We start from the raw sequence: 27,285 nt of genomic DNA, 5'->3' as shown, positions 1-27,285 counted from the left end.
TTTTTTTGTTGTTTCTGCTGTCCGTTACCTGCACTTTGGTACTCCTTAATGTTTTATTAAAGCTTATCTTTATGGTATTAATACCTCTGCTGTAGGAAGTTACATATTGTATTAAACTTCTGATAGTAATCATAATAAAATGACAATTAAATGTTGCTGAATAATGTGAACAAAATTCAGCTGATCATCTTTAATACCATTTTTCTCTAAATTTATTTAGTTTTCTAGATAAATACAAATGAAAAACAATATTACAGTCTCTTTTTTTCTTTTTTTACAGGACTCTGCTCAGATTGAATTGCTTAAGGAGCTGCTAGATCTACTAAAGGATATGGTAGTGATGCTCTTGTCACTGCTTGAAGGTTGGACCCATTTTTCTTTATGGTCAAATATAATTATCTCACCTTCCTATTGTAAAGCACAATTATGTTAATCTTTCTAAACTGCTTTTTAATTGCCTTTATGTAATTTGGGGGGAAAAGACGTACTTCATATTTATTTAAGAATTATTCTGGAATATACATAGTTGTGAAATAGAGGGCTTCTAGAGAAAAGCATGTTGGAAGAAAAAATACTAAGATTTAAGAACATTTTTGTTCTGTTTTCAGCACAAATATGAAATCTCTTTATTTAAAATGTAGCTGTCAAATAACTTCCTGTTATAACACACTACTTAGGTAACGTTGTAAATGGAACTATTGGAAAACAAATGGTGGACACGCTTGTAGAATCATCTAGCAATGTAGAAATGATTTTGAAGTTCTTTGACATGTTCCTGAAGTTAAAAGATCTGACTAATTCAGATGCTTTCAAAGAGTATGATCCAGATGGTAAAGGAATCATTTCCAAGAAAGAATTTCAGAAATCAATGGAGGCTCAAAAACAATACATACAGTCAGAGATTGAATTCCTGCTGTCCTGTACAGAAGCTGATGAAAACGATATGTTCAATTATGTTGACTTTGTGGAAAGATTCCATGAACCAGCCAAGGACATTGGATTTAATGTAGTAGTATTGTTAACAAACCTTTCAGAGCACATGCCTAATGATCCACGCCTTCAGAGCTTACTTGAGCCTGCAGAAAGTGTTCTTAATTACTTTGAACCCTACCTTGGCCGTATTGAAATAATGGGTGGGGCCAAGAAAATAGAAAGAGTTTACTTTGAAATCAGTGAATCCAGTAGAATGCAGTGGGAGAAGCCACAGGTGAAGGAATCTAAAAGACAGTTCATATTTGATGTTGTAAACGAAGGTGGAGAGCAAGAAAAAATGGAGCTCTTTGTGAATTTCTGTGAAGACACAATTTTTGAAATGCAGTTAGCATCCCAGATTTCTGAAACAGATTCATCTGAGAGGCCTGAGGAGGAGGAAGAGGCAGAGCCTGCTTATGTCGTGGATATTGGGGATGATGAGGAAGATGAAAAGTCCCTGGAACCTGCTTCAGCTTTTGCAGTGGCCTGTGTTGCAGTGAAGAAGAATGTTGCCAACTTTTTTAAAATGGTCACTGTGAAAAACCTTAGGAAACAATACAGGAAAGTTAAAAAGATGACCATAAAAGAGATGGTGAAAGTATTTTTCTCCTTTTTCTGGATCCTATTTGTAGGGACATTCCAGTTGTTCTTTTCCATAGTGTGGGGGATATTCCAGATTCTTTGGAGCACTGTATTTGGGGGTGGCCTGGTTGAAGGAGCCAAAAACATAAAAGTTACTAAAATATTAGGGGATATGCCTGATCCAACACAGTTTGGAATCCATGATGATGTTATGGAAGCAGAAAAAGCTGAAGGTGCTGAGCATGGCATAAGAGCTGAACTTGGGGAGTTTGTGAAGAGTGAAAAGGGAGAAACTGACATAATTGCAGACATTTTTGGCATTCCTACAAAGAAAGAAGGATCAAAACATGGTCATGATGCTGGACTTGGAGACATTGCAGAAATCCTTGGTACTGAGATCCAGACACCTTTGGAAAACACAGTTCATAAGAAAAAAAGACTACAGGTAAATTAAGGAGATTTTGTATTTCTTTCAAGATATTATTCATAGCAATTATTATAATAATAAGAAACTAATGAAAGCTAATAACAGGTTTATTTAACTGATTAATATGTATTATCAGTAAGTACTTTATAATCTCTATTCATTTAAAAACCAACAGAAAAGTTTTTCACAGAAAAATTCAGCCCAGTGTTTAGATTTCAGTGCAGTAAATTGTTCTTACTGTTTATTTGGACTTTATTCAAAACATAAACTGCTAGCAAATTTCTAGTCACAGTTTTTGCTTTAAATGATTTATGGTCTTGTGTATTTTGCATACTCCATTTTTTCACAGTACACTTCAAGTACTTTTGCAACTTATTTTCTCCATAATAATGCCTTATCATTAATATCTCTCTTCTACATGGTTTACATGAAATACAGTATCCTTTTTTCCTATTATTTGAAATAAATTTGCCTGAATTTATTGTTAGTTTAATGTTTATCATATAATTATTCTTCACTTTTATTCTGGTTTATGAGCAATATATTTTGTTCCACTCAGCTGGAGTAGAGAGTATTTTTCTGTGTAAAAATGGATTGAACTAAATATCAAACCCAAAATTTATTTCTCATATTTGGAAGGCATTATGTTTCACTTTACACCTCAGGTGGGTTTCTACTTGTTATTCAGAAATATCTTTTCTCTCATTATTAATCCACCTCTTTATGATACTTTCCAGATATTTTCAAGATAAATCTAAACTGCAACTTCTTAGTACATTATTTTCTGTTAATTTGTATGCTTTTCTCCAGATTTTGGTTCTTGCCTAGACTGAAGTAAATTTTTGCATTTATTTTTCTTGTTCATGTATTTATTAAATCATTTTTATTTGTGTACTTAAAAATTACAATCTATTAAAATCTTGTCTCATTTAGCATAAATGTAATGTGGTAGATATTTAAAAATAATATTTTAATTCAAGAATCTTGGCAGGTATAAGTAAACACTTTAGAATTTTACTAAACAATAGTTGAAGTAAATATTTTAATTCAGTTCTGAATAAACATTTTAGAATATTCTTTGCTTTACTTTGATTTCTCACAGATGTGTTTGATACTACTGAAAAAAATGCTCAGTAATTTTTGCAGATAGTTCGAGTCATTAATGGGAAGTCAGTTATTCAATTTATCCAGCTTTTACCTTTAATATGTAATCTAGTGAAACTTACCAAAGCAATGCTTGCACTAATTCTATATCATGGGAATTGCTGTTCATTTCACAGTGTATATAAATGGCACAAGTAGTCTAGTTAGAGGACTGAATATAATGATTAAGTGGAGCTCAAAGCAGAAACAGCAATGTAAGAATCAAAAATTCCCTTCCAGAAGTCACAATGTCTTTCTTAGGAACCTGCAATGGTAAAACACAAATGGATAGAAATAAAAATTTAGGTCTATATACTGAAAAGTATACTGATAAGGTCAATGACATTTACCATATAGCCAGAGAAACTGCAAAATAACCTATGGAAATGTATAAGATGCAGCCTGTTAGGACTTTGTTTTAACTGAGGTTCTACAGGAATTTGCTGAGAGTTTTGTGGGTTCACAGATTAGAAAAAAAAATAGTAGTAGTGAGATAAAAGTTTGCTGTTAAATCTAATTATTGGTAGCAGTAAAATCAAGAGATAACTGCAAAGTTGCCTTAAAATAGCAGATAAAAATCAGTGAAGCGATGAATACAGGAGGAAAAGTTATAATTTTACCTGTAAAATGCTGCATTTTTATCTCATTGTTACTGTTTGAGTATGAAATCTTGGGAATACAATTGAGGTGTACAACAATATCAGTTCAATGATAATGTCAGTCAAGCAAACTGAAATTTTGAATTGTTGAGAAAGGAAGAGAGAGAGGAAACCCCCATATTATTTCGCTCCATAAACCTTAATTTATCTGTGTCTTGAAGACCAGGTTCCCTCATTTCAAAAACAATGTGATAAAACTGATAAAGGTTCGGTGAAGATCAATGAGCTGTTAAAACTTTGAGATGGAACAAATCTTGTGTATGGAATTAAGTAGGTTAAGGCTCTTCAGCCTGGAAAAGAGAAAACTGAGATAGCATATGCCAGAGGGATGGATAAGATGGATCAGGATTGATTCATTCTTCTACCAGCCTACCACTTAGAAGAACCAGATCATCAAATGATCTCTCAATTACCCTCCACCAGCCTGAGACTTCGGCGAGACTCTTTGTGAAAGAGTTACACATGCATTGTTTACTGGGTGAGGTTCCACAAATAATAGGTGAGATATGCAAGGAAAGATCAACTCAATAAATTCTTTCCTATATCCTTTTCCCACGTACTTGCAAGAGAGAGTGATCCAGATGAGTAGAGGTGGGAACTTTAGATAACTATATACATGTATTAACCAAAAGTGTAGGACCAATAGACAATTGCTGTCTAAGCACTTCACGAGAATACAGAAGAGGATTAAGAGTTAAGACAGGTTTTTGCAAAAGGGAATGGAAACAAATTTCAGCCCTTTGGATTTCTTCGTGAGTCTAGGACATCAGGGCTTGCACTTGGAAATCCTCTTGGATTTCCATTGAGGCTTAGATACTCAAAAGGCATTTGAAATGAGTTTACTTTGATCTTGTAACACCAAGCCTAAAGGTGTTTGACATGCAGGCCCCAGCTTCTTTGCTGCAGTTAGCCATCTGTAAAATTATATACTGGTTTTTCCTGATCTCAAGGGAAAGTTGTAAACACACATTTAAGAGGGTTGTGTGGTGTGCCAGTAAAGGTTTAATGAACCATCAGCCCAGCTAAGATAAACAGCTGAAAGAAAACATTGTGTAAGTAGAAGTTGTTTAAGTATTTCTCTGTTTTCAGTTGCATTACTTGATCATGGCCAAGTAATTGGGTTTTGTAATATCTGATAGTTACATAGAAATTTTTCAGATTTTTTATGATAACATTAATATATTGTTTCTTGTTTCATATTTGCAAAGAGGCAAACCGATGCTCATTTTGCACATAGTCAGCAACGCAACTGAATCTTTGTGGGTGAATTTAGTATCAGGATATGATCTGGATGTAGTTACCTTCATCCTCAGCTGGTCACATAATTTGCCCGATGACCGTGTATAATTAAGTTGTTCAGTCAACTGGACTAGTTAGACTATTAATAATAGTATACAGAAAATGCTATCAGAATAATTTCTGCCATTTTCATTGTTAAAATATAGCCTGAGCTCTCTCTTTTTAAAAATCTAACACTTTAAAACTCAAAATTGCTCTAAAAATATTATTAATTATTTTGTTTGTTTCTTAGAAGACTGTAACTAAAGTTACCAGAATTTTATTTGAATGGATCCATTTGACAGTTAAAATACTTTTTGCAGATATCTGAAATTGCAAAAGAAGCTGGAACACAAAGAAAAACAGAAGCTGAGAAGGCTGAGTAAGTTAGTTTTACGAAATTCCTGCTCCACACCTTGGTACTTCCTAATGTTAAATAATTTGGCCACAAAGAATGCAAGCAATGTTCAGTATTCAAAGAACTTTGTGTACAATTTGTCTCATCAGTGTTTTGAAAATATACTAAGTATTTTGCAAATATACTAAAAGATGGCAGACCATCTCAGTAGGCAACACAATGGCAAGCTGATTTTTGTGGCCTTTGACAATTATGCATATACAGATCTGTGGCCATTGCCTCTTTAAGAAATCGTGTAAAAATTCCCGTAACGTCCTTTAAAAATGAGCACCAGTCTTAAAAAACCTTTGCAACTTATCATTACTGCTTTCTGCTTTCCCTACTACCCACCACAATTTTCATGCAACAATATTGGATCATTAAAACACAAGATTTAACTAAACCAATAATTTTTATTTATTGCTGTTTTATCAGTTCTTGAGTTGTGAACTTGATAGCAGATACATTCCTTTGTCCAGTCACCCTGTATATGACTGCCTAAAGAATACTTAAAATACTTGCCTTGCTTTAGCAGCATCCTACTAAGGAGCATCCCGTCTGCCTGGACCTGCAGTCACATTGTAGTAACAGATTAAAATATTTGTAGAGACACACACAAGGTGTCCTAGAGATTCTTACAGCATCAAAAGCTATACATAATTTTCTTTTTTTTTCAATTTTGCTTCATGTTTAAAATATTTACTTCAGAGTCATTTATCTTTCTCCTCTTATCTGACAAAGTTAATTTTTTTTAAGTGTGCCATTGGGGTCAGTACTTTAGGACTGGATACACTTTGTATAGCTGGTCTGAAAACGATCCTTTTTTCCCCCCTCTGTATATATGTTTATATGTGTGTGTAGGAATGCATATACATAGATATATGTGTAAACACATATATCTGTATCTAGGGATGTCTTACATGGACATGAATGTGCACATACATATGTGCTCACATGAATGAAGTTAAATTGATTCTTGGTTTCTGTTTTGAATTATCTCATTACAGTATGCCTTCAACACCACCTATGATGGTTCAACACATTTTCATTTACTATCTCTTACCTTTCAGGCTATTTATATCATATTTCTTCAATTAAAAAGTCCCCTTCTTACATTTTATTGTCACAAAATTGTTCTGATATGATTTGTCTCTAATTTTCTTGTTTTAGGGTTTTCCACCACTTATTTTTCATAAGAATGACCACTTTCTACCTCTTTTATTTTATTGGACTTAATTTCCCAATTCCTTGTTGTCTTCTCTTGTCTGACAGGCTTAATTCTTTTCTCAAGTACTTTCACAACATATTCAAATTGCCTTCAGCTTAAAAATTTGAGTTTAAATGGCTTATATTTCTGATACTGCAATAGGGACTCTGTGAGAAGATAAGACTCATTCATAGACATTCATATGATTCCTACTGCAGAAGTAGTGATAAAGTGAACCACAAACTGTATTCCTTTATCTTCATTCCTAAAACTTTCAATCATACTGATGCCTCAACATTATTTCACACATATGGAAATCCAGCTTCTTGTTGTTGTTGTTGTTAGTAACTAAATTCCTCTATTGCTACATACAGAATAAAAACTAAATTTCAAAACCAAAGTTTATGAATTGAAATTAATTTAAAATGAATGCATTTACAATACAGAGTTTGGTGCCGAATTTTTGTTTAGTTAACCTTTCTTCTAGCATGGAAGATGGTGAGAAACAAGATAAAGCAAAGGAAGTACAATCTGAGCAGCTAGAAGAGGGAAAAATGAAGAAAAAAAAGAGGAGGCATGGACAAAAAATTGAGAAACCAGAGGCTGTTATGGCTAACTTCTTCAAGGCTTTGGAAATTTATCAAACAAAGATACTTGTAAGTTTTTCTTAAATTCTTTAGTCATTGAATTTTTATTTACAGAACCCTTTTTTGATATTTAAAGGAAAAATGTCATCATAAGCGGAACGTTGGCATGAGTTTTCAGATGATTGTCTGTAGTCAGTCTCTTGTGATTTTATAATACTTTGTAGAGTTATGTAATTAAGTGTTTCTGTGTGTAATTTCTAACAGGACAGATTAGCCTCCTGAGCTCCTTTTTAGGAGCTCCTTATTTTCCATAATCTAACTTTTAGAATCTTTAACTCTACTTTCTATTTTTCTTTTTCTTAAAACCATGAAATGTTGAATTCTCTGAAAACTCTCAAGTAGTTTTTTTCCAGTATTCTAACATTTCTTTCCACACTTCTTTCTACTTCAGTCTTCTCTGACTTATAATTTTAAGGCTATTATTTTTAATTCCATTTATCATAAAGTGGGAGAATAGGCTGCCAAGAAATGCCCTTGCTTATTATAACTGGTGTATGAAGGAAACACAATTATGTATTTACTGTTTTAAAAATCTTGCTATCTGTTTTTCTTATTTTGATATTACTCACAGGCTACCTTTAATTCCTTTTTTTTTTTTTTTTTTTTACTTTCAGCACTGCTTGGCAAGAAATTTTTATAACTTAAGGTTTCTTGCTCTATTTGTTGCATTTGCCATCAATTTTATTCTTCTATTTTACAAGGTAAGGTTATGCATTGTTCTTTAAATATTTTTGTTAGTACCAGAGGTTACAGTAATTTAATGTTCGTAACTATTCTGTTTTTATTTTATTCAGGCTGAATGAAAAGAGACTCATTTAATTTCTCCTTGATAGTTGAGTTTCTAGGCACTTTTTCATTTAGTCACGTAAGTGTGTTATTGTTCAGATTGTTAATCTTCTTCTGGGAAAATTGAAATCGACTACAACAATTCAAGTGTCAAAACTGTTGAATTATTTTTCTTGCATTTGTTCTCAAGATATTAAGAGACTTCATCTGGCTATTCTCAGTTACTTCTCTTTTTTCATAGTAGGCTACAGTTGTTTTTGTTTAGCTCACTGATAAAGAAGGCTATACATTCATACTTTAAACCTAATCTTGAAGGTTCACCTGAACCTAGAGTTGTTTCAGGTTCTGGTGTATAACACGAGATGATACAAAGTAGAACATCTTCAGCAGCCTCCACCATGTTTTTTCATGAATCGTCACAACCTCTATCCATGAAACAGATCAGAATTCAGTAACAAGAACTCCCATCCATAAAAGACTTATTTTTTTTTTTCCTTTCCATACAAATCTGAAGTCTGGGAGAAGAGTTCTGATTTATCTATATCCTAAAATCTGGCCCTTTTGATTTTCGCTTCCTAGATATAGAATGAAAGTTTTAATAAACTGATTAATCTTGTGTTTTTCAATATTACATATTCTAGTTCTGTTGCTTACAACCAAAAACTTCAACAAAAACAGCTGGATGAACATTCAGTCTAGAAATAACTGAGTCCTGATCTCAAATACCTTGAAATGCAACTCCTATAACACAGTTGCTGTCCCAGAGGCAGGGCAGGTAAAGATGCAAAAAACTCTTGGAAACTGGGCAGAATGTACTGCACATTCCAGGAGAAAGATGTCATGGCTATTTAGAGCTTCCTTCTTGTCTCTTTCTTTCCTTCCCTTCCCATAGGGTTAGAGAAGACGGACTTCAAATATACGTGTAGAATTCTGCTTTTGTCTATGCCAGTCTCCTTTTCTCCCCATTCTCTTCTGCATCTCTTTGAGTGTGGTGGGTGACAACCGTTCTGTTGCAGAGCAAGGACAAAAGTTCGTGTCTATCAGTACAAGTCCATCTGTCATACATAGCAAAGGGTCAGTGGGAGTCAAACAGGACTGAGCAGGACTTTAGCTTTGAGATAAAGTTGTCAAAAAAGGGCCCCTAGGGCTTTTATTTTAAAGGTCGGGTTTTTAAAGTCACTGGAAGAATTTAGGGCAGTGTGTCAGCTGATGAAATACTGTATATAATTTGTAAGCTCTAAAGGGAGTAATGAAATAAAAAGTTATGAACAGTGTACAAGTTGATTATATGAAAACTTTGCTTCTTTTTAGACTCGAGTAATCAGGAACAATGTAGATTATAAAAAACCCCTGAATTCAGTCATAATAGATAATCCTGTGATTCCTTGGTTCTTCCAAGAAATCATTTTTGCAGAGCTTGTTCATTTGTTTTAGTTTCGCTACAGCACTTTTAGAGAGATTTGTAAGCTGCCTGTATTTGCTTTTTCCAGATTTTCTTTTCAGTGACATGACATGATGTGGAGACTTCTGCTGTGCAAATGAAGGACTTTTAAAGCTACTATCATCCTCCTCTGAGCAGGCTTTGCAAACACTATGTATCATTAAAGGGAAAGCTTGCACGTTTATTTTGTTTTCAATGTGCTTGAATTTTTCTCAGGTGACAGAAGAGCCCCTTGATGAAGTAGAGGAAGACTCTAATCTCTGGAACTCCTTTGCTGAAGAGGAAGAGGAGGAGGGCATGGTGTTTTTTGTTTTAGAAGAAAGTACCGGCTACATGGCACCTGCTCTAAGAGCATTGGCAGTTATTCATACTATCATCTCCTTTGTCTGTGTGATTGGATACTACTGCTTAAAGGCAAGTTCTTAATCTTACTACTAATCTATTATTTGTTAAACATTGGCTATGTCCCAAGGTGGCTGTTGGTGCTAATACTGGAATACCTATTTGTACCTAGCTGTTTAAAAATTCTCACTGTTCAGTATGTAGATGTTTTGCTCCCATATTCTGTCCAGCAGAAATTAGTTAACTTTGTTCATAGTGGTGTGTGTGTGTTTTGGATTTGTGGTTAAAACAGTGCAGGTGACACAGCCACATTTGGTTATTGCTGGACAGTGTTTTAATAGTGTGAGGGCTCTCTCTTTGCTTTACCCACTCTGTGCATCCCTCAGCAGGCATGTTGGGAGGGGTCACAGCCAGGACAGCTGGCCTGAACCAGCCAGAAGGATATTCCATCATGCTCAGCAATTAAAAGTGGTGTGTGTGGGAGGGTTGGGGCTTGACTGTCTAGGTGGCCATTGCTCAGAGGCTGCCTAGGCATTGATCTGCCTGTGGGAGAGTCTAGTGTGATGTTGGGTCTTACATTTTTAGTGTTATAGAGAGTACTATAGGTACCAAAAATACGTAAACCGTGACAAAGATGTCCACTGTCATTTCCACAGGTCCCTCTGGTTGTATTTAAGAGGGAAAAGGAGGTAGCTAGAAAGCTGGAATTTGATGGACTATACATAACTGAACAGCCAACTGAAGATGATATTAAAGGACAATGGGATCGCCTCGTTATAAATACTCCGTAAGTAAAATTGACTCTATGTAAACTGCTTATAATATTATAGCTCATTAAGCCACTGATCTAGAACCTTTCCTGTCCACCTTCCTTTGTTCATCTAAAGGAAAGGCATTTAACACCTTATATTAGATGCTACAGTCGCATCAGATTCTAATGTGAAATCTTGTATTATCTATTTAATAAACACTACTATAACACATACATTCCACCTCCTTCTCATTTTCTAGAGTTTGCAAGGATTATGTGTTTTACCTCATAATGTCTCTCCAACACATTTCACATATTAGTCTCTAGAAAGTTCTAAAAAGACAACTTCCATCCTTTCCAGTGACTCCGTTTCACTTGTATAGTAATACTCTCCTCCCTTTCTTTCCCATTCCTTGTTAAAGAAATTTGTATATTACATGAGAAGTAAATCAAGAGAAAAATAGCAGTCCTAGAATTTGAACAGGTCTGACAGGAATTTCTGTCAAGTTGTAGGCATTAGCAAATACTGTAGTAGTCATACACTGATTCTAAGTCTCATCTGCTGTTCTGCATCAGTAAGCTGCAGCAGTTTGTAGGAGTGACATAGACAAATACAGCAAGTCAGCTCTCTTCCCTGGGAAGAATGCCCTGACTACAGGCTGTTTTTCAGAATTTACTGGTAGGTTTAGATTAGCTGCAAGGAAGAAGTTCTTTACTATAACAGTGGTGAGGTACTGGAACAGGTTGCCCAGAGAAGTTGTGGATGCTCCAGCCCTGGTGTTCCAGGCCAGGCTGGATGGGGCTTGGAGAAACCTGGTCCAGTGGAAGATGGCCTTGCCCAAAACAGGGGGGTTAGAACTAGGTGATCTTTATGGTCGCTTCCATCTATGCTTCTATGATTAGAATCTCTAAAATACTGGAAATTCTTGAATGCTTTGTTTTCCTAAACCTAAGTTTCAAGAATTTTTCTTAATTTCATTCAGCAGTATGGACTAGCACATGCTATTAAAGTTACAACAGAAGGTAGTTGGGAAACTGAGGTGCTTGCTTATTTTCCAACCATATTTTTTCACTACTGATAGCAACCCATCAAGATATCCAGTAATTTTATCTTCAGCAAAAAGAAGCACGAATTAATTAAAAATATTGTCAACTTTTCCCTAATGACATGCTGTAAAGTTTGTTCTCAGCATGTTGCACTGTCTACTGAAGTTAAATGAAAGACTAAGGCTAATTTAAGCAGGCTAATCCTTCCCTCTGATGTTAACTGAGTCTCGAAGTTTAGTGCAGGTACTGTATGATCAGAATAACCACTGCTGGAGGGTACCCAGTGTTCTATATAAACTGAAATTTGCTTTCTGTAAGTGAAAAAAATTAATTAAAAATGCAAAAGAGGTACTCTGATGAATTATTAGATGTTTGTGGTAAAAGAGATAGACACAAGCTGGCTACACTATGACATATTTTGCTTACAAGCCTGAGAAATCAAGAGAAGAAATACTACAGAGCATTGGACTAGAATATACCATCCATCTGAGTCACGAGAAGCATTTGCCTTTATCTGGAATAATTTCATTCAGAATTCCAATTCAGGAAGGTAAAAATTCTAGCATAGTAGTTGGGAAGTTCTAGCATAGTAGTTGGGAAGTTTGCCTCACATCCCAGCAGAATGGTGTTCTGGAATCTCATTTTTCTGTTGCTAGCACTTACTTTATTTTACCAATACTGTCTTTTAGTTTAAGCAGGTATTTTTCTCTTTTACATTCCTGCATATTTTCTCAACTCAGTGTTATTTCCAGGAAATAAATTTTGTAGTGTTTCCTGCTAATTGGCATTCCTCAAAACTGAGATAATATACAGTAAGATCATTAGAAGGGGGAGATCCTGGATACTGCTATATATATATTTGCTATATATTGGCAAATTATCCTCTTGAATTTCCTTGGCAGGTTTAATATTTCTAGATTTCTGTTGGCAAACTGTTGACTGGTTCTCAAGTGCTCAGCCTCTATTTGAAATGTAATCCAATGAACACAATAATTATTTATGCTTCAAAATTCTCTTATTTTCCTCTGAAAATCGTTGTCTGGTTTGATTTTTATGGCTATGAGTGATAAAGTATTTATTTAGGAGATGAATGATATTACAGTGACTAACCTGCTATTATGGAATTGTTGGGCTTATTAGGTGATAATATTTAGCATGCTGTCCTTTTGTAGCCAGTCATATTTGTGGATGGGAAAAAGAAAGGGGGTGTGGAGGGGGCAGATGATATTGCAGCAAAATATGATTAATAACAGCTGTTGTCCACATGAAAAGAAATCATTCTCATAATTTGAAGTGCAGTGAGTGAACAAAATTATACCAAACTTTGCAATGATCAGGAACATGGTATTTTCTCCCTTTTTGTTTGTTTTTTCTTTCCTTTAACAAGTTAAATAACTTGAAATATCTTTGCCTTATCTATGTAGGTCCTTCCCTAACAATTACTGGGACAAATTTGTGAAACGGAAGGTAGGCTTTTTATATTTCTATTATGTTTTTCAGAGCAATAATCCACTATTTGGTTAATTTGGATATCCATATAATACCTTCTGCACACATAAATACAGAAATAACTGAGAACTGGAATTTGTTTCATGGAAGTTATTGTTGTGTCAAATGTCTCGGTGAACAGGCAGCTGCGGCGTAGGTGGGAGGAGGGAGGAAGACAGAAGGCTGTGGTTTCCTTCCTAGACTCAGACATTTGAAATAACTTTGTGCTGTCAATCTGCCAGCAGGTCTAATTTACAATCATTGTCATCTTTAGTATACAAAGCCCCCTCATTGCCCTAAAAAAAGAAAAACATGCCAGCTTAAATGACAGAAAATTATACATAAGTTTTCAGATAATAGCCTTTAATGCTTCTATTTTTCTTTTTTATGCTCCCCTCTTTTCCTGGGAGTTCTTACTGTTCTAGTAGTGTTAATGGTGGAGGACTTTTTTTTTAATTCCTGACAACTACTGGTCTAAAGTAGGTGAATGTCACTGAGGACTTCCACTGAGCAAAAGCTTCTCTTCTTCCACTTTCAGGTTATCAACAAGTATGGAGACTTATATGGAGCAGAGCGCATTGCAGAACTTCTGGGTTTGGACAAAAGTGCCCTTGATTTTAGTCCAGTGGAAGAGAGCGAACCAGAAGAGGCATCTCTTGTGTCATGGTATGACTTCTGAACTTCACAGACAAATTATGTGTTGGTGTATCTTCACCATCAAAGATAAAAATGGATTTAATTTTGAAACTGTCGTGATGTTTTCCTCAGCATGGAAACTTCAAATGGATAAGTCTTCCTAGTGTGGAAGTAAAATAAAATAGCTTTTGGTTTGTTCTAAAACACAGTTGTGTTATAAAAGTAAGAAAAACAAAAAGAGTGAATTTATGCTGACTGATATAGTTGGCCACTCTTCTAAACAATTATTAATGCAGCATTTAAAAGGTCTTACAACAGAGTTTATAAACCAAACGGCAGAAAATATTGATAAAAACTACCTAGATAACAGGTGTCTAGTACAGATTCAGAGATGTTTTCCTGACTTAATCAGTCAGTCAGGATGAGAGTTTGAAAGTGTCCCAGTCCCAAGTGATTTATGCTCCTACAAGAGTTGGTTTTCTCAACCAACGTAAGATGCACAAGAAAGATTTCCCTTTGCACACCATCCAATGGCTAATAAAATATTTAGAATATTGCAGAAGGCATTACCTTTTCTCCTGGTTATTCTGGCAATATTTTACACTAGACAGAACACTTATCTCTTGAATTCAAGCAACCCGCGGTCCACATTTCACTACTTTTGGCAAACATTTTAATTTTTTAAGTCTGGAATATGGCAGTATCACTTTTCCTGAAATTGTTACATCAGTTTTGTTGGTTTAGAAACTCTTTATGGGTGCTCAGAATTAATGAATAGTTTCTGAAAAATGAAGAACCCGGATCACTCAAAAAATGAACAGTTTATTTATATCACCACCTTCAGCAAAAAAATGTGAAGTGCCAAAACTAGTTTGCTGTTTATAAATACAGTGTTCAATACTTATTTCTGACATTTATGTATTTCAAAAATTTTGTGTTTCTTAGGCTAAGCTCCATTGATACAAAGTACCACATTTGGAAGCTCGGAGTTGTTTTCACTGATAATGTGAGTATGTTAGCCTAGGAGAATATGCTTTGATTTACTCTAAACATGGCTATATGTCTTCCATCATCTGCTTTTATTTTAAACAAACATACACAAATAATATTGCATTACAGAGCCATTTTTAAATATTATTTTTTCTGTCTTGTGTTGTAGCAAATTGCTTTAATTTTTGTCAGAATTTTATTTTTGGTTCTAAAGTGCAATATGCACCTCCTCCCCACTGATACAATGTCAGCATTTCAGAAGTTAATGGGGCATTCATTTAATTTTGTAGAAATCAATCTAGCAACCAAAGGTGTCTTTTCTCAAAATCAAGCACAGTGTACAAAAAGATATCCTTTTTTTTACTTTAATAATGTGTTTGACATTACTGGTTAATTCTTACCTTTCAAACCTTCTCCTTTGGAAGAACTATGTTTAGTTAATTTTTTTTTTTTTTTTTTTGGTGAGCATTCCCAAACAAACAAGAAGGTCAAGGTGAATCAATCAAATGACAATGTCCTAAATTCCTTGTGCACTGAAAGCACACTGAGCCATTTTTCCTCAGTATAAGTTTTGACATCAAAGTGGGCTCAGGTTCACTGCTTGTTAGAAGAATAAGCTGTGTTATGTGCCTTAGGTTTTGTGGGCGTCCTGGGTGACATGGTCTAAGACTTCAACAAAGTGTCTCGAGAGTAACACATTACCACATTTTTCCATCCAGAATCAGTATTAAAATTTAAAGTACTGTGTCACAAACTCCTCAACCAAAACAGTTTCACAGTAGAGGTTATTGATGTTAATAATATCATTATTATTTAACTTTAAATTTATATTTTAAATGTTTATTTAAATATTTTATATGCATCTAAATTATGTATTTAAATATGTAAAAATAGTGATCTCAGAGTAACTAAGCAATAAATGCTCCTTAAAGGAACAGTGGAGAGGATGAGAGACAGAGTAAGTCTTTTTGAATATGTAAAATGGAATTATTACATTCAGACTGTGATTCAAATCAGATCATGAGAATATTACTTTATTTCATAACTGTTGTGGACAGAATTAAATCTTTGGACACAGTTTCTCAGGGAGGTGCTGCTGTTGAGTCACGAGGTACAGAAAGGACCCCCTTCTTTCTAAACTCCTCAGAGAGGAGTCTGGGTGTGGCTGCATCCAATCTTAGTCTCAGACTCGGACAATGGTTTATGTCTAAAGGTGTAATTGATCCTTTATACAACTTTGTCCTGCAGAGTTAAGGATGGCAAACCAAATATACTTGTATAGGTAAAATAAGTGGTTTATTTCAATTGATTATGATAATGATTAGACTAAAGGACGTTTTAATCAGAATTATATACTGCACAGTATAGATGGTTATAACTGCTATTAAAGTAAATTATTTATTAAATTAATGGTTTAAAAGGTAGCTTAATAATTATTTGTTGCTGCCCTTCCACAATTATTGTTATGTTACTTGCCCATATCAGTGACAGTGGGCAAACCTCTTTGGTTCAGCCTCAAGGAGTAACCCTGGGGAGCGTTCCCACTCAAGTAAAGAATCTACACACACACACCTGGGAGTGCAAGAAATCCCTGCCATTAAAAAAGTAGGATTGAGCTTTTACAACATAAAGTGATTGACTGGGATTCATATATTCCCAGGCTAGTCATGCTAGCAGAGCACCATTCATCTTAAAATAAGTTATTAGTACTACCACTCCTTGGGTGCTCTATCAGGAAACACCTGCCTTCCACAGCCCTGCCAGTGCCAGTAGCTGTCAGGACACACACGGTTTTCACATCCTTGTGATGTCTATTTTTGGGGTTGTTGAATGAGGCTGGTCTCAGCGTTTTTCAACAGCAAAAGCAGTGCATCCCCCTCCATCACTGGTAATTTTCAAAAGCTGGATGAAGTTTAAGCTGTTTCTTCCCCACATAGGCAAAGTGTCCTGCTACAACAACTTGAGTGACTTAAAAAAACAGCTGTGTTCTGGGTTCAACAATCCATATCAGTGCCTGCTAACCCTCTGTCACTTTTCACTTTCTCTGCAGTCATTTTTATACTTAGCTTGGTACACAACTATGTCCATCCTTGGGCACTACAACAACTTCTTCTTTGCTGCTCACCTGCTGGATATTGCTATGGGTTTTAAGACATTGCGAACTATTTTGTCTTCAGTTACTCACAATGGCAAACAGGTTAGTGCTACATGCAAAGGTCTGAAAAGAAATACACTTTGTAAAAGTACTGGAAAAAATTTGTTGTACCAGAAATATAGGAATGGAATTCATTTTTATCATTATAGGATTGATCATCTCTTCTGCAACACAATACATGTAAAACTCCATGAAATTATAACAATCTATACCCACCAAGTGCTGATAGATAAAGAAGTTTCATACACAATAGAAAACACATCATTTTAGAAAAAATACAGGAGTATGAATTACTACCTAACCAGCTCCTTCTGTATTCTCAATGATGAGCTGATTGGTGACAAATACTAAGAATACACAAGTCCTCCTTAGCTACAACAGTAATAATGATCTAGGCATTGAGATTTCAATACTTGGCTAATAAGAATGTGCTTAAAGGTGTGGGCATTCTGCACTGTGAAACACAGTTCTATATCACTTTGTCATGCAAGAATCAGGTTAATAAAGTGTATTTCTAAAACTAATTGTTAGAATTTCTGCAGGGAATCATTCTCTGATCTCCAAAGACTCCATGTTCCTAGCTAGCATAACAACAAAAACCAAGCTTTACAGTTTTTAACTTACATTTAAGAAATCTAATGTCCCCAAAATATAATTTCAAACATACACATTCCATTCCTTCCCAAATGCAGTAACATATATTCTAAGCCCACTCCTATGCCCTGCTAGATTTGTCAAAACATTTTAAACCACATGATGTTTTAGAAGAGGCATAAAAATATACCCACACAAGGTGATGATGTGTATCATTACACAAACAATTGAAATCTCTGGCTTTATCCTGTTTATTTTACTTTAGGATGACCAAATTCATATTAGTTTTAATGATTGTTATGATTTATATATATATTTTTATGAATTCTTTTTTAAATGTAATTGTCAAAACTGAGCATAGTTGACAAAACTGTTTCAACCCAAGACGATGGTTTTTTGTTACATTCTTAACAAGCAAAGATTAGTTTTCGTAATCCTGTTGCTTTTCTGGCTAGTAGATATGAACACTGAAAGACAGCTGCAGATCTCTGAAATGAAATGTTCACTTTGGGAACATGCTGACAGATCTGCAGACAGTGATAATTGACCAGCTTGTCCTTCAATGCTCTTATGTTTCTTTTAAGAGTAAATACTGGTTGTTGCATTTTTTAAAATACGTATCTTTCAGAAACTCCTCTCCAGAGCTGTATCTTCTAGCAGCAACTTCAACAGAGAATATAATCTAGTCTCATTAACTGCTAAACCTTTTCACCTAATGGTTTAATTTCCTTAAAAGCAGGACCTGGAAATGACTTACTCTTATCTAAAAACTTTTCTATCCATTTTACTAATAGCTTTGCTGAACAGCTTTAGAACAGAAAATAGACTATGATAAGTCATTATATGTCCTAATAAATCCCAGTTGACATTATTTGTCAAATTATCCAAAGGGTTTTATTTTTAATACTTAATTTTTATTGTATGTCCAGTGTTTCAAGTTACTATAATTTAACTTTCAAACTAGAGAGTGTAAAAATTGCTTTGGTGGTACACGCATAACTGCTATCTTTAGTTTCCTTATTGGGATAGGTACAATATGACCCATTTCAATATTTAAGGCAATGCACCAAGCTGGTATGTCTCTTCTATTCTCTATTTTCATGTCATGTCTCCACACACAGCTTGTGCTTACTGTGGGACTCCTTGCTGTAGTAGTGTACCTTTACACTGTGGTCGCCTTCAACTTCTTCCGCAAATTCTACAACAAAAGTGAAGATGAAGATGAACCAGACATGAAGTGTGATGACATGATGACGGTAACTAAAACACTACCTGCATGCCTCAAATGTCATCCTGAATTTTCAAATGGATACTTTAGACAGAACGATACGTAAGGAGCGATGCGTCTGTTGTTAAATCCATTGGGTTCTTCTTCTTGATAAACGTCATTTTGGAAATATGAACAGTCTTGAAGTTCCTTCTGCATTCTCCAATAGTCTAAACTCGACAGCAAATAGATGACACATAGGAAGATATTCTGAATTTTTCTCCTACATACTGTGGTATATGATTTGCTGCAAGGCTTTTACAGCTGAGGATGGCAAAGCCTCAAAGTAAAAAAGTAAAAAGTAACCCTCAAAGTAAAAAAGGAATTTCTTGACAAACTGGTCAGAGCTGCTCTTTCTTTCGAAAAGAAGCTGTGTGGTCACAACACAAATAAACCCCATTTGTTTCCAATGTTTGCAAATGTCCTGTCCTTACTTGGCTTATATGAATTATATGATGTTATTAGCAGCAGTTATAAAAGCCTGCTCCAAAATTACTATTAGTAATTTAGTCATGAAGAAGGAAGTCAAGGGTGAGAAAGCAGAAATTACAACTTATTATGGGTGATAATCTTATGACACCAATTTATGATCTGATTTCTACCTATTGCCACTGAATGTTATTTCTGTCAAAATAGCACATACAGATACATATTAATATATGAAGACGATTTGATTTTCTTACTGTATACAGAAAACACAAATTCAGGTATTAAAAACATAATATTCTGAGTTTGTGGCCAGTTAGTATCTCCCATGGAACAGAAACGCTCTCTGCCCTGCATTACACAGCAAAGACAGAATAAAATACCTCAGAACAGAGTTGTACCATAGACTTCACAGAATGATCTTCCCTATTCTTGAACTTTCTCTTAAACAGTGCAGGTTAGACATGCAAATTACAGAAATTATGAAACCTGCCCAAACTTTGTGAGCTGGATACTATGGTCAGGTCATAAAATTGGTGTAGGAATAATTAGAGTAATAAAACTATACTACATTTTAAACCACTCTATCAAGTGAGGTAAATAAATTCTAAGTTATATTTTTAAATTAAACACATACTAGCATCTTAAGTCATCAGTAAAATCGCACTATAAAAATGGATGTATAGTTCTGTTTAGTGTTTGCTAATGCCAGGTTTTATACTCATTATTTAACATCCACTGCTGTCTAATGTGACTCCAGAAAACTGGCTGTGCTTACTGATACTGTTTTGAACCCACACTGTATGGCTGAAGGCGGTTTTCAAGGTTCTGTAGCCAATCATACAGGAATATCAGTAGTTTATCACTCCTGCAGAAGATTCCATTCCAATGTACTTACATAGACTAAATATACAGATTATCAAAGATTTTTCTATTAAGATTTGTATCTTCAAAAAATATGACAACAATACTTTTGTAAAGTGATTTCATCTGCATTGAACTGAACACAGGTAGTTTCACAGATCACAACTAATTTACAGTATAATAAACCAGAAATCTAGTATTGCAAAATTAAATTATCCAGAAACTACCTACACACAGGTAGATCTACTTGTTGTGAATATCCCACTGTTTATTTCATGGCAATATTTTCCACATTTCTAAACTTCACTGCGAGACTTTAAAAGATGTTCTCTGCTAAGTCAGAGCAAGGTGGAACCTTAGCAATAAATATAAGGAGTTGAATACAGTAACAAATACAAGAAAAATACCCCCAAAATGGTCTGGAAGTTAGACCCAGAGAGTGAGGAGTGGGTAACAGCTGATGTTGACTCCCCCTCTTAGTAAGTGTATCTGAAGGTGGAATCACATTAGTTAAGAAAGTAATAGATTTTGGGTGCAGTGTGTTTGATACATGAGAAATTATATTATGTGTTCTTGTTAATATAAATTGTCAAGAGAATTAGCAGAGCAGAATAATTAAAAAAAAAGAAAAACCCCAACAGAATAATTCATAGTAAATATATCTGTAATTTTTCTCTCTCTTTTTTAGTGTTACCTGTTCCACATGTATGTCGGCGTAAGAGCTGGCGGTGGCATTGGAGATGAAATTGAGGATCCTGCTGGAGACCCTTATGAAATGTATCGAATTGTCTTTGACATCACATTTTTCTTCTTTGTCATTGTTATCCTATTGGCCATTATTCAAGGTACCATCACTTACCTTAACAGACATTCTTCAAAATTAGTTCATCATTGTAAAACATATTTAAGTCTGAGGTAAATTTAGCAGTATTGCTATAAAGACTTATTTCTGAGTATATAAAATCATTAATTCTGAAAGTAAGAATTTTATATTAATTCATACATTATATGCCTTTTCCCAAGTACTACACAAAGTGTAAGGAATGTAACTTACATGGGTTGCAGTGTTTATGAACACTTTTACTGCTATCCAGCAATGATGAAGCTTGTGCAGGATCACTGTTCTCCTATACTAAGAATTTAAACCTGGGAGAGCCTTGCTGAAGACACTCTTCCCACTTTTAGCCTGGAATCACCACAGCTGGGGAATGGAGACTTTCCTGTTGGAAAGGGTAAATGACATGGAGAAAGTCACCATGGCCGCATAGCCATTTCCTCATTTCTTTAGAGGTTGATTTACAGTTGTAATTGGTTTGCAGTTGTGGTTTACAGCAAGCAAGACCCCTCTTCAGTGATGGGCAGCATTCAACACTCATTGCACAAAATCTCTAAGGCTGTTAGGAAAAAACCCCACTGTTTTATGGCAATCTGGTGGCAAAGAAAAAATGTAACACATCTATACTGAGGAAAAGTTACAAATGTCACAGTCCCCAGAATGATCCAGTTCTTTTCTTAAAATGTTGAAAGCGGAGGAGTAATGCTTCAAATGTGACACAGACTCACAAACTGGCCAAGGTAGGCTGGGGGAGCAGAGCTGTCTTTGTTGAACAAGACTTGGGATACAAGAGTTTCATGAGAAGAAGAGTGAAAATTAATTTCATTCATGGGAACAAAAAAAGACGAGTTTATGTAAGGTTAAATGGACTATAATAAAGCCCCAAAATGTCTTTCTACTCTCAAGAGTATGTATAAACACATTAAATTCTAGACAGTGGAGGATGCCTGACTGACATTACTTGCAGTATGAATATTGCTAAGTACTGAAGTGTTACTACTTTTCTATTTTAAATAGGTCTGATTATTGATGCTTTTGGTGAATTAAGAGACCAGCAAGAACAAGTGAGGGAAGACATGGAGGTAGGAAGCACATTACATTTTTCATTGCTTTATCTAGATTGTCACCAATTACAGCCTTTGAGTTAAAATTCATCTCTAACCACAACTTTTGCTTTCAGACCAAATGCTTTATTTGTGGAATCGGCAATGACTACTTTGACACAACCCCACATGGTTTTGAAACACATACTTTGCAAGAACATAACTTGGCAAACTATTTGTAAGTACATTTTACAATTGGAACTGTGATAGAGAGACCTGTCAGATGTAGTGTAATTTAGGTGCACACATTGCTGAAAATCCCAAGACAGAATGCTGTAAAACTGAGGAATATCTCCTCTCCTTTCCGGTCTCCACTCCACTATTCCACACTGCTGGTTATCTTTAAAGTGCTCACCTTACACATAGGTACCTTAGTAGAATGAGACCAGAAGGCATATCAACTCCTTATTCTGCTGGAAGGAAAGCTAGATATGGGGAAGGAGAGCAGACAGTTCAATGTGTTGCTTTAGTTTGGGAGTTTTGATTGTGACTTGGAAATGCTGATGAGATCACAATTTGACAAAAAAAAAAACCTAAACCCAAGCAAAGCAAATAAAGGCGCTTGTAAAAAGTTCTTGAAAGATAAGCACCAAAAAATAATTAACAACTCTGGTCCTATAGTTTTTAGTGACACCTTGAAGCACTCAGGAGCTATACATGTTTAGACTATACCCGACTCCCAAAAGAGTGCTTTTCCACTTTCATTAGTAAATATAGAGCAGACCTAAGAGGATATTTAAGTTACTCTTGTTGCTTTAGTTAAAACTACAAAGATAACTAATTATATGAGCATTGTGCCAGCAGAATGAAAGGAGAGGCAGGTGAAACCTTATAGCATTCTGGCTTTCCAGTACTGCATCTGAACTTCTATTAAAAAAAAAAAAAAATCAATTGCCTAATGTGATGCAAATTTCCATTGACAGCCATAGTTTTACCAGTCTACAACATCCAAGCTTTTCTTATTATATTGAATTGCTTAGTTGGTACATGAGAACCTCTAATTTACTGTAAGTTAAAAATGGCCATTTCCTTCATAATAGAATACATAGTGGAGGTTACCCTTTAATTAGACAACTGCTAAAATTGGTGTACTTTCCTTCCTTCACAATGAAAGCACATACTAAGCCTAATTCCAAATGCACTGCATCGAAAGTATCCATGTGTAGTATTACCTCTAAGCAGACCACACTTCGTTTTCCACAATCTTCCTAATTAGTTCAAGCTCTCAACATTTGACTGAGCACAGGTGTTGGGGAAGGATAGGCTCAGCCTGCGAGCTGTATACCAGGAGTGCTCAGAATTCCTGGTGCAGCTCAGTATTTACCACACTTCTACTTCCCATGCAGTAGCCATAGTAACTTCTTCCAAGGTGAGATATTGGAGCATATGTGCACAGAATTTGGCATATGCCTAATTCAGGTATTGCTCCTCACACTGTAACGCAGGAAATGCTTAACTGCATTTTTCTACTTCTACAGATTTTTTATCTGTTAGCACTTCCACAGGAAACATGCTTCAGGACAGAATTTTCTCCTTTAAAATAAGCACTTTAGATGTCTAGCAGTGTCATTGCTTTGCTAGTTGGCATAATCTTCCTCATATACCCCAGACTAGAAAAGATCAGGTAGAGATGTTATGTTTCCTGCATTAATACCCACTTCATGGGCTTGTTTCAGGTTCTTCTTAATGTATCTAATTAACAAGGATGAAACTGAGCATACTGGCCAGGTGAGTAGAAAATAAAACTTAATGGTTTTTCTTAGGTTTATCTTTCAACATTTTTATCTTCTTAAGCCTCATAGCTGTGTACCAGCAGGTGGAACTGATGTAGCACTGAGAAGTGGGGATGATGCCACTCTCCCCAAGAGTCTACTGCCAGTGAAAGAAAAGAAGGGTTAAAACAAAAGGGAGGGGGGGCATGCTGCCCCCTGCTATTTTACCCAGCAGTCAACTCTGTCAGAAGTCAGTTAGTTACTACTAATCTTACTGTCATCTTATCTCTGAGAAGAAAACCCCAAATGCACCAGGTGTAGTTTATTCCCAAAAGGCTTAAGTGGTTAGGCTACTATATTTATAGTCAAAATCTATATATATGTGTAAATGGGTGTCCATATGTTTAGCATTGTTAAGCCCTAAAGGTAAATAAATAAGACAATAACTAGAATTTAATTATATCTTATCTCTAATAAGAAGCTCTTAGGAAAACACTACAAAAGTACCTTTGTTTTCCATTCAAAGCAAAACACATTTGCTTATATACAGATTTATGAACAGGTTTGCTCTGATATAAATAGATTGATTAATTTATACTTAAGATATTTTACTAATAGACCTTATATTTCAGTAGTACTGAATCAAAAGGAGTATAAAACTTTTAAAAACATTATTGAGTTACAATCTTTTGAGTTCCAGCGTCTTTACAGTTCTACTCCATGGTAGCAAGCACAGTATGTGGTTATTGTTAGAAGTTTATCTACTGCACTAACTGCACAGTGACTGTTAAAATAAATACTCTTTCTCCTTTTCAGGAATCATTTGTGTGGAAGATGTATCAAGAAAGATGTTGGGACTTTTTCCCAGCAGGGGACTGCTTCCGTAAACAGTATGAGGATCAACTTGGCTAGTATCACAAAAGAAATTATTTATTCATGAACTGCTAAGATCCAGTATACAAAAAAAAAATGAATTCTGTTCTTTTCATGGTGTAATTTCACAGCTTGTATTTGCTTTAAATGTCTTTAAAGTTCAAGACACACATAAAATTTGACACTATTTCAGAAGTTTTTGTACCTACCACACATGAAACAGGTCTTTTGTTGGCATTCTAATTGGAAAAAACTATGCCAGATTAACTTAAGCCTTCCAGTTCAAACATGGCCTAAAATTATAACAACTTTTTAACCACATCATTACCTGGTGTTTGGCAGTACAGTTGAAAGGGCTAAAAGGCATCTTAATTGCACATTTGACATTGAAGAACTTGAACATCAGAGGCCATACCTCAGAAAAAACAATTCAAGTAACTGCTGTCCAGTTTTTCCCCACGGTATTTGCTAGTCAATGTATTATGATACAGTTTGAAAAGCTTTAAGCAGTTAAAAGGAAATCATTTTCAAACACTTTGTCAACCTTGAAACATTGAAGTGCCTTAAAACCTCTGTAGACATAGCTATGCAAACTTTTTATTTGTGTTCTAGACGAACAGACCCATTAACTGTATTGCTTTTCTGTCCTTCTGTATCAAATTGCACTTGAAGTTTGTTTATATCCTACCTTCAATAACAGCTTATTAGATGCTGCTGTTAAAAGACATACACTGTATCAAAATGAACACAATCTAAATCTTAGGCCAAAATAAAACAATGCTCTATGGTCACCTGCAAGTAGAAGTTGCTAGGATTATGCATTTTTTTTCTTTTAATAAAAAGTGCCCACTGCAATAAAGTATTATAAACCAAATATTATCATTGCTGTCATCTTTCCCATTTTTCTACAATATGGAGTTTTGTGACAATAGTGACTAAAAACACATGTATTCATTGTTCATCCACAGCTTTATTTTAATGATTACATTGAGCAAGTACAAGCTGAAATAACTGTTCTCTTTGTGCAATGTAGCCTGCTTCTTTAGCAAAGAAAACTATAATTTCATCACAAATTTTAGACCTTTCTAATAATATCATTAGTCTTCAACAGTTTTCAATCTCATCTAAATTAATTTTGGTTGCACAAAATTCTAAGTGCTGGCAAAGATAAACAGGCATTTGGCATACAGAGGAAAGGGAACAACAAGGAGACAAAGAAAGATTCAACTTTCTATGTAATGTTTGCTATATTCAGTTATTCATATGAGGAAATCTGAGCTTCAGGAGATCATGCTGTCCAGCCAATCTTCAAGCTCTTCTTCAGTAACATCTTTAGATGTACATTGCTGTTGCTGTGATGTGTTCATCTCTTCAGGCATATCTACTTTCGAAGGCTCTAGAAAAGTGAAAACAACAAGATTGAAAATCTGGAAAAAATTCCATACTATCTCTCTCTCCTGCATTGTTTTGCTTTTAATGCACAAGTGACTGTATTTAAACACAATCTCTCCTTCTTGAAGAACAGAGAGTCACATTCCAAAAATAGTTTCTATGCTAAACTTAATTTTGTAAGATCAATGCTAGTAAAATTTGAAAGTAGCATTTAGGAGAAGCCATCAGAAATAGCTGTCAATTCTTCTGTACACTATCAGCACAGTGAACTAAGGGCTGATGAAATTACATGAATACTTTATCTTCCCTGCAATAAAATTCCCCAGCAGTACACTTTTTAAAAAAAATTTAAATATTTGCTAAATCATAAGTCCAATGCTGTTTTGCAGAAGAATTTCACTTAATGTTTAAAGTGAAACTGACAATTGTTTAGTAAGAAGTTAAAACTGACAATGAACAAATGGGTCAGAACACAGCCCCAGAAAAATGAAATGCAGTGTGACAGAGATGACGATAGCAGTACTGTTAACTGGCTAATCAAAAACTAAAAAAATCACCAAATCAGAAAATAATGGAAATTAAATAAGGGCATGCTCGGGAGAAAACTTACCATTTTCCTTATAATCCATTTTCAAATCTTTCTCAGTTGATACACTGCAGGATAATGTACCTGATGCAGGTCTATTTTCTGTATTAATGGGAGCCTCTAGATTCAGGAGAAGATCTAGTTCTTCATCCAAATGGTCAGTGTCTTGATTTGATAGTGGATGGACTCTCTGAAATGATTCTCTTGCATTTGTCGTAGAACCATTTTTACTTCCAGGTTCTGATGGAGCAACAGAATTACCAACAGGATGGGAGACCAACACGGTTTCACTTTGAGCCAGAGACTGTCGAAACAGCTGCTCTCTCTTCTTCCCATCTTCAAAAATTTTAGATTTCATCTGTGGGATCTCTAGAGGTGTTGATGCCTAAGAATACAAAAAGGACTTGAGTCCTTATAATGAATATCTATTATTACTATTCTGTCCAATTTGGATTATAATTAAAACTTGCTATATTTGATCACTTAAGAAGGTACAGAAAATTTGAGCAGAATTGAATTCAGAAGTAAAAGGAAACTAAAGTTATCTTGATACTTTTACAAAAGCAAATGCAAAATACAAGCTCCTTTTATCCCTTGTTACAGAATATGAGATTGTACGCTAACACTGATACTGACAGAATCATAGAACGGTTTGGAAGGGATCCTAAAAATCACCTAGTTCCAG

The 27,285-nt window shown here is 35.0% G+C and overlaps 2 protein-coding genes across 10 annotated transcripts in view; one reads left to right on the top strand and one right to left on the bottom strand.

Annotated features, from left to right (window-relative positions):
* Positions 1 to 25,496, top strand: part of RYR3 (ryanodine receptor 3) — a 201,631-nt gene extending 176,135 nt beyond the window's left edge. For all 9 annotated transcript variants that reach the window (XM_082283494.1, XM_082283492.1, XM_082283493.1 and 6 more), the window contains exons 87-103: positions 281 to 362; positions 678 to 1,999; positions 5,385 to 5,443; positions 7,153 to 7,321; positions 7,927 to 8,013; positions 9,756 to 9,953; positions 10,538 to 10,668; positions 13,104 to 13,146; positions 13,706 to 13,833; positions 14,749 to 14,809; positions 16,844 to 16,990; positions 18,664 to 18,798; positions 20,788 to 20,944; positions 21,952 to 22,016; positions 22,115 to 22,215; positions 23,714 to 23,765; positions 24,566 to 25,496. In XM_082283494.1, coding sequence (XP_082139620.1) covers positions 281 to 362; positions 678 to 1,999; positions 5,385 to 5,443; positions 7,153 to 7,321; positions 7,927 to 8,013; positions 9,756 to 9,953; positions 10,538 to 10,668; positions 13,104 to 13,146; positions 13,706 to 13,833; positions 14,749 to 14,809; positions 16,844 to 16,990; positions 18,664 to 18,798; positions 20,788 to 20,944; positions 21,952 to 22,016; positions 22,115 to 22,215; positions 23,714 to 23,765; positions 24,566 to 24,661 — 3,033 coding nt within the window. In that variant the 3' untranslated portion in view covers positions 24,662 to 25,496. The remainder of the gene's footprint in view (positions 1 to 280; positions 363 to 677; positions 2,000 to 5,384; positions 5,444 to 7,152; positions 7,322 to 7,926; positions 8,014 to 9,755; positions 9,954 to 10,537; positions 10,669 to 13,103; positions 13,147 to 13,705; positions 13,834 to 14,748; positions 14,810 to 16,843; positions 16,991 to 18,663; positions 18,799 to 20,787; positions 20,945 to 21,951; positions 22,017 to 22,114; positions 22,216 to 23,713; positions 23,766 to 24,565) is intronic.
* Positions 25,497 to 25,572: 76 nt separating this feature from the next.
* The window catches only part of AVEN (apoptosis and caspase activation inhibitor), a gene marked incomplete at its 5' end in the record, with an annotated part of 90,358 nt that continues 88,645 nt past the window's right edge, over positions 25,573 to 27,285 (bottom strand). The window contains 2 exons of the mRNA XM_082283495.1: positions 25,573 to 26,018; positions 26,625 to 26,985. Of these exons, the coding sequence (XP_082139621.1) occupies positions 25,903 to 26,018; positions 26,625 to 26,985 (477 nt within the window). The 3' untranslated portion in view covers positions 25,573 to 25,902. The remainder of the gene's footprint in view (positions 26,019 to 26,624; positions 26,986 to 27,285) is intronic.

Source organism: Coloeus monedula, assembly GCF_965178545.1.
Source record: "Coloeus monedula genome assembly, chromosome: 6".
In the NCBI taxonomy this organism is placed as follows: Eukaryota; Metazoa; Chordata; class Aves; order Passeriformes; family Corvidae; genus Coloeus; species Coloeus monedula.
The sequence above is the reverse complement of the archived record's forward strand: the minus strand, read 5'-3'. Positions and strand labels throughout refer to the sequence as shown.